Source organism: Sinocyclocheilus grahami, unplaced genomic scaffold (genome assembly GCF_001515645.1).
Source record: "Sinocyclocheilus grahami isolate Dianchi unplaced genomic scaffold, SAMN03320097.WGS_v1.1 scaffold432.1, whole genome shotgun sequence".
In the NCBI taxonomy this organism is placed as follows: domain Eukaryota; kingdom Metazoa; phylum Chordata; class Actinopteri; order Cypriniformes; family Cyprinidae; genus Sinocyclocheilus; species Sinocyclocheilus grahami.
Genome location: NW_015505611.1, coordinates 296592 through 311367, shown reverse-complemented (window position 1 = coordinate 311367; position 14776 = coordinate 296592). Strand labels below are relative to the sequence as shown.

Genomic DNA, 14776 nt, shown 5'->3' with positions numbered 1-14776 from the left:
TGTGACCCCCTGAGATGTGGAGGCTTCGCTAACTGAATGCGTAACATATATTTTACGTTTCTTCAGGATGGTTCAGGCTATTTTTACTACTGGAATACGTAAGAATGGCTTCTGAAGCAGTGACGTCCATGTTTTAAATGTCACCCCTGATATTTTTTGATGCTGCCTGCGTTTTCCTCCTAGACCAATAAAAGTTATTTTACTGAAGTACAGTTCTTAGTTTTATGATGACATTGTGTCTGGTTGCTTGATCTAGCTTTTTTGTTGAGATTATAAAATGGAGGAAAATAATCACAACATTAATGTGTAATAATGCAAGACAGTAGAACATTTTTTTAAATTGTATTGTAAAATGATGCATTGTGTATATAAAAAGAAGCAATAAGTTTACCAGAAAATACTACTCATTTAGCCAGTTTGTGGTGACAAAACATTTCTCTTTTTTTTTGTAATTTTCAAACCATTTTATTCCATTTCATTTCATTTAATCTTATTTTATCTTATTTAGTTTAGTTTTATTTGTAATTACATTTTATATTTTATTCTATTTTTTCCTTTTTATATTTTATATTATTTTTTTGTATTTAGTTTCTTCATTCAGTTTAATTTTTAAAAAATATATATTTTAGTTAAATTTAATTTTGTATTATTTTTTTATTTAAAATTTTATTTTATTTTATTTTTAACACAATATTTCTCTGAACTTTTGAAAACGCTTCCTTTACGATAATCCAAGAATGAAATATCTGTTATAATGTGAATCCATCTCATTCTGAAGTTAAAAGCTTCATGTCTTTGGAAGCGAAAAACAGTCGTGCCCAACAATTTTTTTGTAAACAAGATGCCAAGTACTATTGGCAAAGTCCAACATTTCCTGGAGAATTTGAAATCAGTGGGCGATTTACAAACACACCAAGAAGCTCTAGAATATTTGTGCAAGTATTTTGGAATTCTTGGAAAGATTCTGTTGATCTCCACAGACCTGTGAGAGGTTCTGGATGGAGAGGATTTGGATTTCTGATGGTCATGGGTAGTTTTGGATAAAGGCCAGTGACGGATGTAGAAAGAGCAGATGGCAGCATGTCTTAACTAAAGGATGGAGGCCCACAAGGAGCAGCCAAGGTCACCAGGAACTCTGAATCACGAGCCACAGAATGAGCCGTCGGGTTTAGATTGGTGGGTGTTGGCTGCAGCACCTTTGAAACACTCTCTCTCTCTCGCACACACACACACACAGCGGTTGTTTTGGCTTGTCTGCAGTATGGTCTCCTGTAGCCCGCACAAGCAAACAATGAATAAAATATGAGCAGAGAGCACTCTGATGAGACTCTCTGTACAAACACACGCATGCTACAGTTTCTCCTTCAGCCAACAGAGGGCAGAGATACCAGCATCCTTAAACTCAGTTATGCTTCCATATTGAAAACATTGGTTGTTAAACTTGCATACTTATACCTTGCACAAGAAATATGCACTTTCCTAGTAATGAAGAAGTTCATCTTTTGACTATGTATTAGGAAATCCATGCACTTAAAAATCTTTTATTTTTTCTTCTCTGTCTTTTAGGTTCAGACATCTGAAAACTGTTGCAGCAACTTTGACCTCATACGGCTTTAAACAGATTATTTGCAATTATAATTTAACACAGGGAAGCAGAAATGAACTGAATTTCATACTGCAAAATGTGTGTGTTTTTTTAAATTGGTCAAGGCAGAGCTTGAAAGTTTAAAAACAAAATGTGAACTCTTGATGTTTGAAGGTTTTATATTTGATGGATGGATGGATGGATAGAGAGATTGAGATAGTTAGAGATGGATGGATAGATATTTAAAGTTGTGTAGATTATATAATATGCACTAAAAACATAGTGAAATTGCAAAGAACCACCTGATTCTCTCTGTGTTTGTGTTCCTCCGTGATTCATTTTTCCATCTCTGATCTGTACACACCACACAATTTATCACTCAACATATGGAAATGCACATTTTTGACATCTCTCTCTTTCTTGCATCTCTTGCAGCTATCAGTCTTTCTACCTGTCTTTCTCTCTGACTCCAGATGGTGTTCAGCGTTGGCCTGGCTGTGTCTTTTTTCAACATATAGATGCATAATTTATGACCTTGGTCGTCTCAGTCTGTTTGATATCAGGCTGTGATTGATGGATGTCAGATTACATCAGCTGTCAGACTTTTTTTTGAAGTTAGGGATGATGCTTTTCCCTTTGACGATGACATTTATGCCGTGTACGACATATGGTGCAATATTAGGCAATGAAGCTGTTTTATAACTAAAGGCCATTTGAGTAAATCCTTCACCCCAAGTATCAATTCATTCTAATTAGACCTCGATTTTCACCTTGTAGAAAAATATAATCTTACTGTAAATTGAAAGAGTGGCTTAAGCTCGAAATGCAAAAGTCTGTTGGGCTCTTTTGATCACCCGGAACACCCAAGTGGAACACCATAGCAATTCCCTGGAATCCTTCTGTCGCATTCTTGTTTGTTGTATGTGATTCTGTGTTATATTGAGGAATGCATCGGAAGCGTCAAACTGTGTCCAGCTCTCTGTGAGAATCTCAGAATCAGAATCAGAATGAGCTTTATTGCCAGGTATGTTTAATGGCGGAGTAGAACTGTTTCAGCAGCTCTTGAGGCAGGTTGAACTTCCTCAGCTGGCGAAGGAAGTACAACCTCTGCTGGGCCTTTTTCACAATGGAGTCAATGTGAGTGTCCCACTTCAGGTCCTGCGAGATTGTGGTGCCCAGGAACCTGAATGACTCATGAAGCAGTGACCTTTTAACCAGGCAGACGCAGACGCACGTTTAGCTCAGGGCTTTGGATTTGTGTGCTGTGTGAATGCGCGTTGCTTTTCGTGTCTTTTTTATTTTTCCATACCAGAGAGTTTTTCTTTCCAGTACAACGGGGAATGTTCAAATGAGTGACGCTGTGCTGCTTTCACTTGCAAAGCGGCAAAACAAATAAATAAATAATGTTGAAGTTTTAATTAGTGTTTTTTTTTAAGACCGATATTGGCTGTTGTGGTCTTAAGGCCCGTTCACACCAAGCAAGATAACTATAAAGATAACGATAAAGATATAGTTCTAAAAATCGTTCTCGATAGTAAAGAATAGCAGAGTCCACACCACAGCTATAACGATAAAGGCACAAAGAAACTATATCATTGGAATCACTTTCGGAACGATTGTTTTTTTTCAGCTGATGAACGATAAAAACGTTGACAGCCTATCATAATCAATCCTGCTATAACGAGCTGGAGAATTTAAAGCAGCAGACGAGCGTGCGCTTACAGACATCGTTTGCTGGTGTGGATGCTAATGTCGTTATCTTTAAAGTTATCATTCTTGGTGTTAACGGGGCTTTAGATCTTAAATAGTGCCATCCTTTGATGAAATATTGAAATATGATATAGCCTATTTAAAATAATTTCTGACATATTACTGTAGCTAAAACATTATTGTTTTATCATTACAATTATTATTGTTGTTGTCGTTGTTTTCTATTATTTATTTTATTTTTTATTTCTCAAAATTACTACAACTTAAGTGATATTTTAATTTAATTTTATATTAAATACTTTCAGAAATGTTACATATGCAAGACATGTGTACAATTTATATGAAGTAAATATTTAATTATTTAAATTTGTTTAATTTTTTAATATTATTTGAACTAACATTTTATTATTATTGATATTAATTTTATATTATTTGTTTTATATAATTAATGATTTCATTTATTATTTTTAATTCTCAAAATGACTACAACTAATCTATCTGTCATCATTGTTTCCACTCTATACTTCTGACCTAAAATAAAAATAATTAAAATTAAATAAGTAAAAATAAATAAATACAAATAAATGACTGGATTTACTAGTGAGTAGTTTGCAAGGTTGTCCTACTAAAAGAGCTTTTCAAGTGCTGCCAATGTCTGCTTTGTGTCTTTAAATTTGCCAACAAATTTCTTGAGCACATCTTTAGATTATGCTTTGCTTTAAGAGTGATGTCTTTAAAATATTCATTACTACATCTTGATGGAGCAAAGTCAATACAGTTACCTCTGAATTCTTTACGTTCTTTACAATAATTTTATTTGTATTTTAATGCATTGGGATTTTATGAGCTTCCACTTTGTGGCAGAATAAACAGCGTGATTTTAAATTGCCAGGCATGAAAAATATAAATATTAACTTGACCCACTCTCAATCACTTTTTAAATGGCAAACATTGTCAATGCAATCCAATTGGAGATTTACAATAGATGGCACACCTAAGGCTGAAATTATCACACAGACTTTGAATGGAGTCTGTGGTTTGGGCTGAATTAATTTCAGAAGTGTTTGGAGAGGAAGATGAATGAGAAGAGGAGGAATCTGAATCCAGCACAGGAGCTGAAGAGTCATTCTCATGCTGGAGGTGTAGGGCAGATAAAGGCAGTGTATCAGAGAGAGGACGGTGTTGCGGTAATAATGTGTTGTTCAGTTTTCTTCATGCTGATGGAGGATTATTATCATCATCCATGTGTCTCTCACACACTCTCCTGCTCTTTTCACAGTGTGATTTATATTTGCTTCTCTCTGTGGTGAGATGTGATCCGAGCGCTATTATCAAAGTTTTACCTTAGTCTGACAGTGAAGAAACAGTTGAATAATTTGTGAAATCGTGCTGTGTTGTTGGTTTATCTATCCGTCCTGGAGGGACACTGTGTCTATGAATGCTTCAGTCCAGAACTTAATTTAAAGCCCTCAGTATCTTCAGAGCCATATGGCTGTAGATCGGTGTTTAGCTTTTATTAGATCATTTTAGCGAACTTTGTCTAAAACAATTTTTGTGATGGTTTGTATTTTTTGTACTCCGTATGGAACATCGGTGTCTGTTTAAGTGATGAACTCCATTACTTGTGTTTGTTTTCAGACATGATAACAGACGTTTTATACTTGTGCTACAACTTTTTGGCCTGTGCTACAAAACTTTCAACCTCTGTAGCACCAGTGCAATGTGAAAAAAAGTTAACGTACAGCCCTGCTAATGTTCTATTGTTCTAACGTTCTGTTTATTGTTATTTGTGTCATTCTAATGTTTTATTTTCGTTTATTCTATCATTCTGTCTAATGTTCTGTTGTTCTCATCATTATTTGGTTCTAACATTTGATCGTTCTTTCTATACAGTATCTTTTTATTCTTTTTTTTACATGTGCTCTAACATTCTTTTTATGTCTATCATTCTATATTTTTAGCAATTTTTTTCTGGTTGTAATGTAGTATTGTTCTTTCTATATATCATTCTTTATGATGTTCTTTAGTTCTATCATTCTATCTCTCATTCTAACATTCATTTCATCTTTCTAATGTTCTATTGTTCTCTCGTTCATTATATCCTTCATCCTACTGTATATATCGTTCTCTCTGTAATTTTCTGTCGCTGTCTTGTTCTTCTTGTCATTCTACTGTTCTGTCTTTTGTTCTTTCATTCCATCTAAAGTTATTTTATTCTTTCTATCGTTCTTTTTGTGGTACTAACATTTTATCATTCTTTCTGTATATCATGTTTTATCATTCTCTGTTCTTTATCTGGTTCCATCCATCCATCCATCCATCCATCCATCCATCCATCCATCCATCCATCCATCCCTATTTGGCCTCTGTGTTTGTGATTAAAGAAGGTTTCCATCCAATTTTTAATACATTTTAATCAGTCCAGTAGCAAAAACAGACGTTTAATTGTGAAGGTCAGTGAGTTTTCATGACCATTTTCAACTTTCTCTCTATTTAAAAATCTCGGCTAAGATTATATGTGCACTTAAAATGTTGTTATGTCATTAATGCCTGTTGAATGAACACAAAGTAATTCACAAAGTTTCCAGTTACTGTATGTTTTCAGTACAGAAGCCACAAATTTCTCAGAAATTAGGAAAATCTCCAGAAATGTGCCGGTCAGTGTCTTGTTTGTCACATCTGTTTAACACACGAGACTGTAGAAGTCACTGCCATCGGCAACTCTGTGTCTCCTAGCAACAGAGTTTCAATCCCAGCCGTACCGTGGTGAATTATGGTCACTGCTCAGCTGTTTATAAAGCCGACTCACCCGTCTACATGCTGTTTTTAGCATTCACTCACACAGAATTATGAATTATTGAATATTTGCGTCCCCAACAAATTAGTGCGGACAGCTTGAGCTGTGGGCCTCCCTCCTTTTCTTCCTCTCCTCGGCTTTTGAGTTTGAGTCTGATGACATTTGATTGCAATTTTGAATAATTGTACACAGAGGCTATTTTCAGACTGTAGTGTATATGAAAATTAGTTTCACGTAGCCAGGCTTATTTTTTCTTCTGCTTATTGAAAGTCTCAACTTTTGAATATCTTTCAAAGATTCAATGCCTTGGAAGCGCTCATCTTGGCAGCTTGGGAACAAAAAGCAAGCGTGACTGTTTTTCTGTTTGGTGACTCGCAGAAACTGGGAGATAAGCATAAAAAAAGGTTGAAAAAGATTCCCGTAAATCACGTAAAGCTAGCCAATCTGAGATTATGATTTTGGAAAGCTTCATTATTATGCGCAATATGCTTCAGATGATCCATGAACGGTCTGTCAACACGCCGCCTGAAACCGAGACTGTATGAAATGGCTGTTTATATGGTAATATGTTTGGGAAATTCAAATTAAATCTAGATAAAAACACTAGAAAAAAAAATCCATGCTCTATTTTTGTGTTCTTAACTTAGTTCTATAGGCCTCATTAGCAGCATGCTAATTGTAAATTTTGCCTTTTGCAGAGACTTTGGAGATTAAACTCGTGGTTTGAGATCCCCAGGCTCCAAAAAAAAACAGATTGTAGCGTTGGCAGGCGTGCGTGCTCGGGGTGGATGTAGTCTGCTGTCCTGTTCCGTTCAGGACCGCTGCCAGGAAGAAGCCCTCCAGGATGACGGCTCGCAGGCCTGGGAGCGTGTTGTTGTGGAACAGGGTTTAACATCTGTCTGGGTTGTTTATTTCCATCCGTGTTGTTCTGAAAAGAGGATCACGGCTCTCGAGAGACAGCTGGAATAGATGAGCGCTGGGGAAGAGCAGACACTGAGAATTAAAATGCTAAAACAGCAGCGTGGGTTCAGTCCAGTTTAATATTTGCTCTGTTTGTCAGTCTAACTGTTACCGTAATTCATGTTTTTTAACAGCAAAAACAGTGGAGGAAAAGTTCAGAAGTGTAGATGGTTCTTTGATTTATCCAAAATCTTATTCTCTATATGCTACTGGTCAAGTTTGGGGTCGGTAAGATTTTATAATGTTTTTAAAAGAAGACTTTTATGCTCACCAAGGTTGCATTTTTTTGAGAAAAAATGCAATAAAAACAGTGATTTGGTGAAATATTATTACAATTTAAAATAACTGTTTTCTATGTGAATATATTTTAAAATGTAATTTATTACTGTGATACAAAGCTGAATTTTCACCATTATTTCTTCAGTGTCACATGATCCTGATTTCGATCATGTGCATGATGCTGATTTGCTGCTCAAGAAACAACACTGCTCAAGTCTTATTATGATTATCAATGTTGAAAACAGTTTGTGCTGCTTATGTTTACAATATTTTTCCACAAATATATGTTGCATATGCATATTTTTGTGGAAACGGATGCAATTTTTTTCACAGGATTCTGTCATGAATAGAAAGCTTGACAGCATTTATTTGAAATAGAAATCTTTTGCAACATTATAAATGACTTTGCTGTCACTTTTGATCAATTTAATATGTCCTTGCTGAATAAAAGTATTAATTTCCTAAAAAAAAAAAAAAAATTACCGACCCCAAATTTTTGAATGGTACTGTAGTAATTTACTAAAAAAAGTATTCTTCCTTTCATTTGCATGTTTTCCTTTAGCACCACATTCTCTAAATGAATTAAGCAAGTCATGATCACTACAACATATTCATCCCTTTTTAATTAAATCTTGTTGATTGACAGCTTTCCATCAGATGTATAGCGATTGGTGCAATGGTAAATATTGTTACCCAGAAAAAAATATTTAAGAAGCAATTCATATATATTCAAATAGGAGCTCATACAGGTTAGGCTGGACTTTAAGTGGAATGTGAATAAAATGTCAATTTTGTGATGCTAATTCATAGACATATCCATGAGCAAACCTTTATATTCTATTTGTGTTCAGAGATATTTAAGGTTTCCCAGCTCTTAAATGGTGGTTCTTGGCCAGAACAATCTGTAGTGTCATGTTAAAGGTCAAACATCTGACTTCAGACATTCTTTTGTGACTAAATCAAGGTTTTGGGTTTGTAAACCCAAGAGTTTAGACCGAATTGTATCACTGCTCATAGACACCAGAGGTTATCAGTCAGCTTATGTGAAAATAAGCATCAGTTATGTTCGCTCAGAAATGGTCAAACTCTTCGCCAGGCCTCAGACAAACAGGTGGCAGGTGTTAATACGCGTCAGCGGGTTGATTTCAAAGTGTTTTCCCAGTGAATGTCTGATGATTGTATTGCAGCATCTTATTCATGCGTTCTTCAGTCTTTCATGTGGAAATGATTCATGAGGATCGTGTGTCTGTAGGGCAGACGCTCATTTAAATGTTCACAGACGTGTTGTGCGGCACTCATTTGACTTCGTTATTTGGCCTCTGCCTATTATTCATCTTCAGTGAGGTTTGGGAGCTGTTAGCATCTGAATGAAGCTTTGAACAGCCGTTTCTTGTGTCTTCACACAGAGAGACGACAACATGAACAGAGAGAGCGAGTTTGTAAGATTCTCGTTACACACTGGGATCAAACTCTCAGTTGCATTTCTCCTTAGGCAGCAACAATGTAGAGCAGTTTCAGTAAAATATAGAATAAGAAGATAAACAGCACCTGAAGTAAATAGTATAGTGGAGATGAGGGCTGCACAATTAATTTAATTTCTAATTGCGATTACAATTATGGATGCCACAATTACGTAATCGTTCAAAGCAGCAATTAATCGTTCAAAGTTCACTTGTTATTCTGTTATTCTTAAGATGTGTTTTTTTCTTTCTACATGTTATCTTAAGGGTTTTTCCATTGTTTTAGTTTTAGTATAACATTATAATACCATTCATATTGTAAAGAAGAAACCAATCCGATGTATAGTTGACATTTGAGGCTTAATACTATAGAAAAGCACTAAACAATTTTCAGTTAGAGTGTTTTCAGCTTGTTTATTTTCACATAAAAATGCGGCATGCAGTTGCATTAAACAATGGTATAAACATCATTCAATGTAAATTGTGATAATCATAATTAATGATCGACAGTTATGATTTTTGTCATAATCGTGCAGCCCTAATGGAGATACAGTGACACATTCCATGACTGAATGATTACTATAGTCATGTATATTGTTATTGACACGGCTTATTTTTTATTAAAATAATTGTTATTATATTTTATTTTATTCTTATTTTTTAATATTTAATTTTATTTAGGTCTAGTTTTAATATTATTTGATTCGATTTTTAAATTAGTTTTAATATTTTTTAATTAGTTTTAATATTATTGTATTATTTTAATATTACATTTTCATTTTAATTATTTTTTATGCAATTCGATTAAATCAGACACTTGATTTGAAGTATACCATATAAAAAAAACTATTTGCCAAGTGCAGAGAGTGTGAGGAGTTGCTCTCGGTGCAGTTGATCAAAACATATCTGAGCTTTTGATCTAGTTATTTCTGATATTTTTTTTAAAGATATTTTCTGTGATGGATTTCTTCTCTAAGGTTTGAATCACCAAAGTTTTATAAATTTGCAGTTTACCAGGGTGAATCATTTAATACCAGCAAGTTTTCGAGTTGATTGGATAGTTAGCCAAAGAAAGGTTTGACTCGCATACTGTAATAAAGGGAATTTTTGAGAGAAATTGAATTATATAGATTGTTATACAGCAGGGGCTCCACCAATTAATTCATCCAATTTTTGTGAGAAATAAAAAATAGACTTAAACAAATTTTTTTTTAATAATATATGATTTTAAAGTGCATATCATGCCTTTACATATGATGTGGTTATATGGTACTTTTGTAGTAGCTGCTGTGGTTTGATTTAGCGATAGAATTTATTTTATAATCTATTTAATCTACCTAATAAATTATATATTAAAAATATCCATCCATATCCGTCTCAAATACACCTTTTATAGTCATTGTTTTATATATATTTTAAATTTTAATAAGGATGATGATGATAATAATAATAAAGATTTTAGAGTTTTTTTTTCCATATTTCCAAATATTTCCAAATTTTTTATAAATCTTTTTTTTTATTATTAGTTTAAAAATCCTTGTTTGTCACTGACGTTTGCAGGTCATTTCATTCCTTAGTGCTGTACAGTAATGAAATATTTCCCTTCTTTCTCTCTTGCAGAGAAGCTGTTTGGTGAGTTCTTGACCTGGGACCTGCAGGACGCTCTGTCCCACCTGCCTCTGAAATCCGGTCAATCTGTCTCCATCCCTGTCAACATAAGCGCCAAACTGGACTTCTCCGGTCAGGAGAACCTGTTACACGACCTGAACGACGGTAAACATCCACACGACACGCAAAAACAACATCATTGGGGTCCGTTCTGGTTTGTCCCATCCAATTTACGCTCAATTTCTGAGAGTGCATCACCGGAGCCATCGCACTATAATCAAGACAGGCTTGATTGCTCTCTGATAGATAGAAAGGCAGTATTCACTTTGCCCTGTTATGCTAGATCTGATCCAAGCGAGGTGATTTGAAATGGTGTCTGCACCCTCTCATTTCACATTCAACAGAGACATCGGCTGTCTCTCTCCTGTATTACCCCCTCTCCGTCCCCTCTGCCCTCTCTTATTTCCTCTCTGGATTCATATCTATTTCCTCTTCACATCTTGTCCTTTTGTCTGTTTCCTGGTTATATAACACTTATACCTTCTTTCTTCCTGTCTAACCTCTTGTTTTACCTCTCGAGCGCACTGAAAAGGAGAAAGCACCATTATCACAGTTGTTTCTACTAAACAGCACTGAAGTGGAGTTCAAATTTGCTTAAAACTATATACCATATGGTTTTGAAATAGACAAATCTTCATTCACATGTACACTGTAGTGTTCAAACGTTTGGGTAGTATCTGTAATATATATATATATATTTGAAAGAAAAGTTAAAACTTTCATTTATAAGGGATGCATGAAATTTATTGAATGTGACAGTGAAAGTGACATGAACTTTCTATTTACCCCAAAACATTTTTTTTCTGTTTTAATAACAGTTTTCAACATTGATAATAAGAAATGTTTCTTGAGCAGCAAATCAGCATATTTGAATGATTTCTGAAGGATCATGTGACACTGAAAATTGGAGTAATGATGCTGAAAATGTATAAATGAATAAATAAATATTAAAAAAGTAAAAAAAAAATTAATGAAATATCAATAAAAAAATAAAAATAATAAATATGAAAATGAACTATAATTAAAATCTCGTTAATCTATATTTTTAATTTATTAAATTATTATTTTTAAATATTCAAATAGAAAACCGTTTCCTCTTTTAAATGGTAATAATATTTCACAATATTAATGCTTTTACTGTATTTTTGATCAAATAAGTGCAGCCTTGGTGAGCAGAAGAGACTTATAAAATTATAAACTGATGTAAATGTGGCCTGTGGTGTTAATATTTCAAATTTGTACACATTTGATTCAGTAAATGGTCTTTCTTTAGGAAAAAGATGGAAGGAAATTAGATGTTCTTTCTCACTGAATGTCAACAGTTGAGTTTTTTGTATATTTTTTAAGGGATTAGAGAAGAAACTCTTGCAATAAAGTATAAAATGTCAGTAAAAATAATTTGCAACCTCTGAGAATGGGAAATGTCCTCCAGGTTCTCTGTGTCTGTTTGTATGCACATGTAGATATGAATGAAACACGAGGAGAGCAGACTGTTGCAGACGAGCGGCGGTGTGCGTCTGTCTGCTGCGTTTCTGCTTGAATTACAAACAGGTGCGCTATGAACAGCCTCCTTCCTTTCTCTCTCCCGGGTCTCTCCTCAGACGCTGCTAAAATGTTTTAATTATTGTTGAAATAATCATTTTCTCTGAACTAGGCCGATAAGACTGTCCTATTAGCGCAGCATGTAGAGGGCAGTGAATTGTAAACACTGCTGATGTTATCGCAGGTGCAAATACATCATTGCTGTTATTTAGCAGTAATATTAACACTGTGTGCTATTGGTTTTCTTATCATTGTGGTTTGTAACTGTAGAAATGATTGTAAAAGATCAAAACAAGTCATTCAAATGTTAAAGTGGTTGATGTTGCACTTCCTCATCTCTGATTGGCTGCTCAGCCTTCTCTCCATTGTGATGTCATAAGGGGATGCAAGACATCCTTGGTGTTGCATGTTTTGCATGAAGCCGCTTCCAGACTGTTGTCAACATATTTACCCAAATTTTAGACATATCTGTACACGTTTTCTGGCCTGCGTGAATTAAGTAAATCCAAGGGGAAAAAACTGATGCATTTTCAACATTTCTAACTTGCATTTGTAAATGCAACATGTGCTAATCATTTTATTAATATGTTGACAACATTTTTAGTGTCTCCCAGTGGTTTTCTACCAAAATAAAAGCCCTAAAGTTTAATGCTTGACAGCAAAGAAATTAAGACAACCATAAATATTAGTATTGGAAATGTACTTTTATTCTTTAAAATAGCTAATTATTTATTAGTAATTATTCTTTAAAATAAACGTATTCTTATTCTTAAAATGCTAATTTTTTTTTGTTTTACGGTACAGTAGTATTATTACAATAGTTGAACTTTTGACAGCAAAGACATTAAGGCAACCATAATTATTATATTGAAATTATTGTAATTATTATTAACAGGTACTTATTCTTTATTTTGCAGTAGTCGTACAGTGGTATAGTACATTGCAATTGAATTACAATTATTACAGTACATTTTTTATTTAATGTTTAAAATAAATAAATACATTTAAATAAATACGAATATTTTGTTAATTTTTTTATTAAATATTTTATTTGAATAGTTTTTATTTTACAGTGCAATAGTGTTGTTATTATTATAGTTTAACGTTTGAAAGCAAAGAAATTATGACTTTATATTATTTATAGCTTTTTATTGCCATATTGTTGCTGTTGTTTATTATTATTATTAATAATAATAATAAATACTTTTTATTTTACAGTGATACTACAGTAGTATAGTATTGTTACAACTGTAAGTTTAGTTTTTATTTTATTTTTCTAGAATTTAAATAAGTACTGTTGTTATTATTATTATTATTATTATATTGAATGGGGAAAAATGGTTTCCTTATTTTTGGTTATCACAATAGTAATGACTTTTAAAGGTTCACTTCGTAAATTTGTTGTTAACCTGCTGATTAATCAGTTCAATAATGAATGAGTTGTTAGACTGATTCAGTTGATCAGAGTGAGTTTAATCAAACAGATTCATTAAAAAGAATCGGCTTATGGAAAACATTTGTTAGTTGAACACACCGTACATTTCCTTTCTGTATCTTTGGCTCTGTTCTCTTCATCCCTTTGTCTTTGCCCTTTTTTGTCTCTATTGCTCTCTCAGCGTCTGTCTCCATCTCTCCTGTCAGCATAACTCTGTGATGCAATGCTCTGTCTGTCTCTCTCTCAGGAGGCCATTGGGTTCAGTCTGTACGGGAGTTTCTTTAACATGCTGTGCGCTTTCGTTCATTCATCCGCCCTCTATAAATCGTCTCCCCGTCAGAGAGCGGCAGAGCGCGAGGGCCAGACAGTCAGACTAAACACATTAGTGCCTGAATGTTAAAATGTCAGCGCAAGAACAACATAATGAGAGAGGAGAGCGGCTCCATTAAACCGGACGGCTCCCCCCGCTGAGAGCCCGCTGGAGGTAAGTGTTTACCCTTCATGTGGGACGTCAGCCGACCACAGAGCTCCGGTGCGGATGAGGTCACGCCGCCTCATAGGGATGAACTTGCTAGCCTCATTGGGTAACGTCTGGTAATCGCTGAGCACCGCGTTTTTCAATGCGACCCGCTGTGTTTTTCTTAAGCAGGGGGAGTAAATGACGTCTGTTAGACATAAGCTGAAGATGTTCATTAGGTGGATCATTTGAGCTGATATTGAGCTCCTAGACTCTTTTATTTATTTAGCATACGTTCAAAAGGTAAAATCAAATTATGACAGAAAAAGAATCAAGAATGCAATGCTAGTAGGTGTTAATTATTTGTTGTAATCAGGCTATCATCACATTCCCATTGTAGTCCCCACCCTTACTAGAGCCAGATGCCAAAATAATCTTGTCTTGCTGGGCAACTGGCTGTTTGTGTTGTGTTGTGTTTTTTTTATTTATTTTTATTAAGTTTTATTTTATACACTACCTTTTAGACTTTTAAAGGCATTATATAAAAAACAATTAATTATTATTATCATTATTATTAAATTATTAAATCTTTTAAGGTGCTATATAAAATATGTCTTTATTATTTTAATATTAATAAAGTATTTAATTATTATAAAATAAAAATTATTATTATTATTATAAAAATATTATTATTAAATCATTAAATGTGCTATATGAAAATTATTATTTGTGCATTTTAATAATAATAAATTATTTAATGTTGTTTTTATATTAATATTATTAATATTATACATATTAAAAACCTTTATGCCCTGTATTATTATTATTAGTAGTAGTAGTAGTAGTAGTAGTAGTAGTAGTATAAATATTTATATAATATTTA

General features: G+C 33.8%; 1 protein-coding gene across 1 annotated transcript in view; it reads left to right on the top strand.

The window, feature by feature from the left end:
• The window catches only part of trappc9 (trafficking protein particle complex subunit 9), a 266928-nt gene that overhangs the window by 107756 nt on the left and 144396 nt on the right, over window positions 1-14776 (top strand). The window contains exon 16 of the mRNA XM_016233477.1: window positions 10412-10564. Coding sequence (XP_016088963.1) covers window positions 10412-10564 — 153 coding nt within the window. The remainder of the gene's footprint in view (window positions 1-10411; window positions 10565-14776) is intronic.